The sequence below is a fragment of the Prionailurus bengalensis genome, chromosome A2 (genome assembly GCF_016509475.1).
Source record: "Prionailurus bengalensis isolate Pbe53 chromosome A2, Fcat_Pben_1.1_paternal_pri, whole genome shotgun sequence".
Taxonomy (NCBI): Eukaryota; Metazoa; Chordata; class Mammalia; order Carnivora; family Felidae; genus Prionailurus; species Prionailurus bengalensis.
Window position 1 is genome coordinate 57360008 of NC_057348.1, and position 6301 is coordinate 57366308.

The following is a 6301-nucleotide window of genomic DNA, read 5'->3' on the forward strand; positions in this document are numbered from 1 at the left end:
GATGCTCAGGGTTTTCTGGCAGCGGGTTAGCTGTCTCGGGAGGTCTGGTGGTCCCTGGTGCCGGGAGGGGAGCAGAGTGGAGTGTGAACTTCATGACCCTGAAAGGCCCCTTGAGCCTTAGAATTCTCCAACCCTAAATAAACCTCGTACGTAGATCAGTGCAGTTTGTCTAAGGCTGTATTTCATTCCTGCCTGCGTCCAGGAACATCCAAGTTGACAGTCCCTATGAAATCAGCCGTGCCCCAGATGAGCTGCACTACACCTACCTGGACACATTTGGCCGCCCTGTGATTGTTGCCTATAAGAAAAATCTGGTGGAACAGCACATTCAGGACATCGTGGTAAGTGGCTCCACAGTTCTGCCTTCTGGGCCTTCCTCCTCAGAGTGTGAGGTCCTGGGGGCCAGGGACTTGCTGTCTTTATCTTTCCTTCCTTGGGCTGTAGGGGTTTGAGCACAGTCCCCTCCGTGGGTAAGTTGGGGCAGCCTGGATGATCGTTGGCCTGCTGAGGCCCCTGTGTTGTCCCCAGCGTCCGTGCAGACTGTCAGAGCCCGTCTTCCTCGTTCTCTCTTCTAGGTCCACTACACGTTCAACAAGGTGCTAATGCTGCAGGAGCCGCTGCTGGTGGTGGCTGCGTTCTACATCTTGTTCTTCACCGTCATCATCTATGTCAGGCTGGACTTCTCCATCACAAAGGTACCCTTTGGCTTTCCCCCTACATTTGCTAGTCATCTTGCACCCTTGGTCATGTGTTTCATTAGCTTTTCTGAGCACCAGTCCTTTGAACAAGTTCAAGGCAGAACCCTGTCCCCCAGAAGCCTTGTCCCTGCCTGTGGCCTCTGCTAACCCTTACCATGAAAAGAGACACCTTGTTCTTACTGTGATCACAGAGCGTGCTGTGTTAAATGAGGCAGGTGCTACTGACGGGTGAGTACTGTGGAAACAGGGCAGCTGGAGGTGTGTGTTTCGGTGGTGGGACTACCCTGAGGCGGTGACAGGCAGAGAAGGTGGAGAAGGGCATTCAGCTGGAAGGAACAGTTTGTGCGACAACAGGAAGGGCTTGAGTGGACCCCATGAGGGGCAGCAAAGATGTTGATCTGGCTGGTCCATAGACTGGTGAGGCTGCCCAGTGAGGCAGCTACTAGCAAATCTTGTCAGACGGAAGGGCTGAGTCTAGGTTTTATTACAAAATAGTCTTGTTTTTTTAAGTTTAAAAGCTGATTTTTTTTTTCATATATATATTAAATTTTATTTTCAGTAGGCTCCACCCAACATGGGGTTTCAACTCACAACCCTGAGATTAAGAGTCACATGTTCCACTGACTAAGCCAGCCAGATGCCCCTGCTTTTGTTTTTTTTAAACTTTGCTTTAAAATAATTCCACTATTAGGGAAATTTTGCAAGTGTAGTAAAAATAACTTGTATACTCTTTACCTAGACCTAGCAATTAATGTTGGCCTGTCTCTTTATATATAATTATTTTTCCTGGGCCATTCGAGAGTAAGTTGCAGACGTTTTTATCCTTCCCCTCCTTGAGTACTTAAGTGTGCGTGTAGCTTAGGGACAAGGGTATTCTCTTAATAGAACCACAGTATGATGATCAAATTGAGGAAATGTTACATTGCCATAACACTGTTAACCAGCATGCAAGCTCTGTTCAGATTTGGCTGATGGTCCCAGTGACGGTGACATTTTTAGCAATTGTTTTTCTTCCTCCAGAATCCAGCTGAGGATCATACCTTGCATTTAGTTGTCACATTTCCTTAGACTCCTTTAACCTGGAACAGCTCCACTGCCTCTCTTTGTCTTTAATGACCATGACGTATTTGGTGTGTAGAGACCAGTTTGGTAGGACGTCCCTTAGGTGTATCGTATGTTTCTCCCTGATTAAATTCAGGCCCTGCATTTTTGGTAGGAACGCACTTAAGTGCTGCTGTGTCTGCGGCGCATCACGTCAGGGGTACCTGATGTCAGCTGGTCCCAGTGCTGGGGATGTTAACTCTCCTTATTGGGCTAAGTTGATGTCTGCCTGATTTCTTCATGTTAAAGTTACTGTTTTTCTCTTTGCAATTAATATATGATTTGTTTGAGGCTATGTAAATACCCTCACATACATTCACCCATTAGAGCATTTACCATTGATTCTTGTCTGAGTCTGTTATGTGGTGGTTGAAAAACTGTGATTCCTTTTGCGGGCACTGTGCTGTAGGGAAGGCTTTTCTTCCTTGTTGGCTAGTTGCTTGTGTCGACTTGCGCCTTACCTTATTCTATGGGCTGTTGTCCACTGGCACTACTTCCTTTGATGCTCTAATTGTTCCTGATTGGACTTTTTTTCTTGTCTCCTCATTTTTTTGAGCACTTCCTTATTGTCAGGCACAACAGCATGTTCCAGGCATACCCTGCACTTTCTCCAGGCAGCCCTGGTTCCTTTTAGTGTGGAATGGTACGTGGGGACTATGATCTGTGAGCTAGGTGTGATCATTGCTTTTGGAGTATCACTGGGTCTGGGCCTTTCAGCAGACAGAGCCAGGGGAGAAACGTATTTAAAATAGCAGTTAACACCGATGTTCACTCCATTCTGAAGCCACAGGGTTCTTGCCGTACTCCCTCATTCCACCATGTTTCCTTCTCTCCTGGATCCCAACATTAATATATTTATTCATTTGTTGAATTGTGTAAACACACAAAATAGTTTCAGAATTGCTGCAGTCATGCTGCCACAAACACCAGATCTACCAAGTAGAGTCCCAGGATTCGTTAGTAGTTCTTTTTGTCTTTAAACTGAGAACGTCTTATCAAAGTACTGTGTTCCCAAGGTAATTGGCTTAGTTTTCCTGTATTAACTCATTTGAAATATAACTAAGTTCTTTTATTTGTTTGAATTTTGCTGTAGTTTCCCTCTCTGTCACTGTTAAGTATTTAATTTTGGTTATGAATTTGTAAAACCCTGCCTTGTGGATAACCAATTTCATCAGTCTCTGGGTATCCTCCCTGATTTATCTGGCAAAAATAAGCAGATGTTTTCATTCTCATTTCTTCTTTCTGCACAAAGCATAGCACTAGTACATATTTTCTGTACCTCTTTTTTCACTAAACACATTCTGAGAATTACCCATACCAGTTCATAGAGAGCTTCCTCCTTTTTTAAAAAAATTTTTTAATTTTTTGTACAGCTGCAGAGTACTTCGTTGAATGAATGGGTCAGTTTATTCAATCAGTTTCTTATGTATACATTTCCCTGTCTTAAAGCTTTGATAATTCATTGAGAAAAAAATAATCGTGGGCCAGATGAACCATTTGTAGACCAGATTCAGCCTTTGAGCTACCAAGTTAGGACTTTTGAAGTAGACTCATGGTGAGAGAGAATGCTGGAAGGTATGTAGGGCCGCATCTAAAGGGTCATGAATAGCAGGATAAAGAGCTTGGGCTTTATTCTTTGGGCCTTGGGAAACTCTTGGAGGTTTTAAGGAGAGAGACATAATAAATGTCCTGAAAGCCTTCCCTGACTTGCATTGAGACTTCTCTTTCTTCACCTGGGACCACACCTGTCCCTTTCATGGTGTATTCTGGCATTAGTATCTTTTTTCACATCCCTCTGTATGCCCTGCCGGACTTTGAAGTGAATGTCTCCTTCATTCTCATGTCCCCAGTCCTGCCCTTTGCGGAACTGGAGTGGATTTAATGTCAGCAAAGGTTTGATTCAGATGGCTTTTCTTGTTTGCACAGCTGGTGGTGGGTGCTTTTTGGAAGGTGAAGGTTGGGGCAGACTCCGGCCTGGATGTTGTCATGCACAATGTCTCCCCCACAGGATCCGGCCGCAGAGGCCAGGATGAAGGTGGCTTGCATCACAGAGCAAGTCTTGACCCTGGTCAACAAGAGAATAGGTCTCTACCGTCACTTTGATGAGACCATCAATAGGTACAAGCAGTCCCGGGACGTGTCCACCCTCAACAGCGGCAAGAAGAGCCTGGAGACAGAGCACAAGGCCCTGACCAGTGAGATTGCATTGCTGCAGTCCAGGCTGAAGACAGAGGGCTCTGACCTGTGCGACAAAGTAAGTGTCTGCCATGCCGGAGTCACTCAGCTCTCTGCCTGCCTGGTCACACTTCCAGGGATTGTCCCCCACCTGCTAGAGCACCGTGGGGCTGCTCTGTGTAGAGCACACACCAGGCAGCTCCCGCTCACCGCTGGCTGGTCCTGTGGTGCCAACCCTCACAGTGGAACAAGAAGTTTGGGGGTGTCGGTTGTGGGCTGGGATCAGAAAGCTCTTCTAGCCTCCACGTCACTGTCTGTCCACATGGCCGGCATGGAGAGCGGCTGCTTCCTCTGCTGGAGACCAGCCTGGGCAAGGCTCCAGGCTGCTCGCGTGTGCTGAGAAGAACCTAGACTTAGAATCACGCATTTGAATTCGGGCTCTGATTCAGGCTTTGTAAACCTGGGCAAGTTACCTGATTTCTGTGCCTCCGTTCTTCATGTCTTAGTACTTACCTCTCAGTGTTGTGAGTGTGAAAGGAGTTAGTGCACGTCAAGTGCTGAGAACCGTGCCTGGGACAGGCTTTGTGAGTGAGTTCTTGTTGGCTGTAAATGAAGACGAGTCTCCCTCGCTGCCAGAGATGCCCCTCCTAGTGTCCCACAATCCCCCTCTCCACATGCCGCTCCCCAGCACGCAGTCTCCTTGCTGTGTTCTTCATGGCTCCTCCCTCTTTCTGAAGCTTTTCTTTATGTGCTCAAGGAGTACCTGGCAGCTTCGCAAAGGCGAGATGCCCAGTCTGTCTTTGCTGCTCTTTTCCAGAGCCTCGAAGTGTGCCTGGGACTGTGGCTCACTAAATAACTGTCGTGTTGAATGATTGTGACCGTGAGATCCTCAGTCCCACACCCAGCTGGTGACAGCGGGGGAGACATTCAGTCTCTCTGCCATATCGCTGCCATTGGTCTTGTCTAACCGAATCCCTGGACCTGATTTGGCCAGCCAGAGGGAAGAGGAGGAGTGTACCTCGAGTACCTACTGTGTCCCTGGTACCGTGCCAGGGGGTGACCCATCTGTTCCCACTTGATCCTCACAACTCTCCTCTACAGCTGACACTCAGGGTCGGATCTTGAAGGAGTAGAGAGTGGAGCTGGCATTTGAAGCCAGGCCTGTCTCCTTCCATAGCCAGCCCGTCTGCCCTGGGCCTCAAGGGTCTGTAGGCATGGGAGGTGGTGGCCCTGCTGAGGGAGGGTGGGAGGACCCTTCTCAAGCTCTGCCTTGCTCTTGCCTCGGCCAGGTAAGCGAGATGCAGAAGCTGGATGCACAGGTCAAGGAGCTCGTGCTGAAGTCTGCGGTGGAAGCTGAGCGGCTGGTGGCCGGCAAGCTCAAGAAAGACACATACATTGAGAATGAGAAGCTCATCTCTGGAAAGCGGCAGGAGCTGGTCACCAAGATCGACCACATCCTAGATGCTCTGTAGCCCCATCGTCATCAGGGTGGGCCTGGGGCGCTGCACTTTCAGATGACAGGTTGGGGGCGAAGAGGGGGAGGTGATCATCAAGACCATTGAATGCTGGCATCTGTATTTTACAAAAGGCCTTCAAGGAAGTGAAGCCAGGCCCTGCTGCAGGCAATACAAGAAACTTAGTTTTTGTCCTTAAAGGGTTCCTTTTTTCAAAAACAAAACGAAACAAAAACACTTTAAATCCCATTAAAAACAAAATATTTTTGTGTTTTGAACAAAGAAATTTTCAGTAGTGATTGATTTTGTTTTGTTCTGAAGCCTAGGGTATTGTTTCAGCCCAAAGCCCCTTGTTTTTTGCTCTAATTCCTGATGTTTGGGTATTTTGTAAGTGTATGTTTGTTTTTTTTAAAAGCGTGTGTGGCTAAATGAAAATAAAGCAGGGACTGTGAACATTTTGTTTGTTCTGGTGACAGTCTCGTAACTTATTTCTTAACTCTGAGGATAGTCCTTTATCAAGTGCTTTTTATTCATTGAAAAATAGTGGATTTGCTTCTTAGACCAAGTTTGCATGGCAAGTGTTGGCTGCATTTTACATGTTAGAACACTTAAGGCCACAGAGGTAAAGTGGACTATGTAACCATCAAACAGAGTGGTGTAGTGAATGCTCTTTTAAACTTCTTTTTTTAAATCTATTTGCATCACATGCTATATTAGGCACTAAGGACACAATGATGGACGAGGTAGAGGTGGTTCTTATGGAGGACAGATGATCAAATACAAATTCATAATCACAAACTGTGACAAAACCCCATGAAGAAAAGGGACAGGGTTCTCTGAGTATTTACAGGAGAGTACCCAGCGCAATCTGGG

General features: G+C 46.8%; 1 protein-coding gene across 1 annotated transcript in view; it reads left to right on the forward strand.

Annotated features, from left to right (window-relative positions):
• Positions 1–5886, forward strand: part of RPN1 (ribophorin I) — a 30301-nt gene extending 24415 nt beyond the window's left edge. The window contains exons 7-10 of the mRNA XM_043588272.1: positions 203–341; positions 576–695; positions 3808–4053; positions 5264–5886. Of these exons, the coding sequence (XP_043444207.1) occupies positions 203–341; positions 576–695; positions 3808–4053; positions 5264–5446 (688 nt within the window). The 3' untranslated portion in view covers positions 5447–5886. The remainder of the gene's footprint in view (positions 1–202; positions 342–575; positions 696–3807; positions 4054–5263) is intronic.
• Positions 5887–6301: the final 415 nt, after the last annotated feature.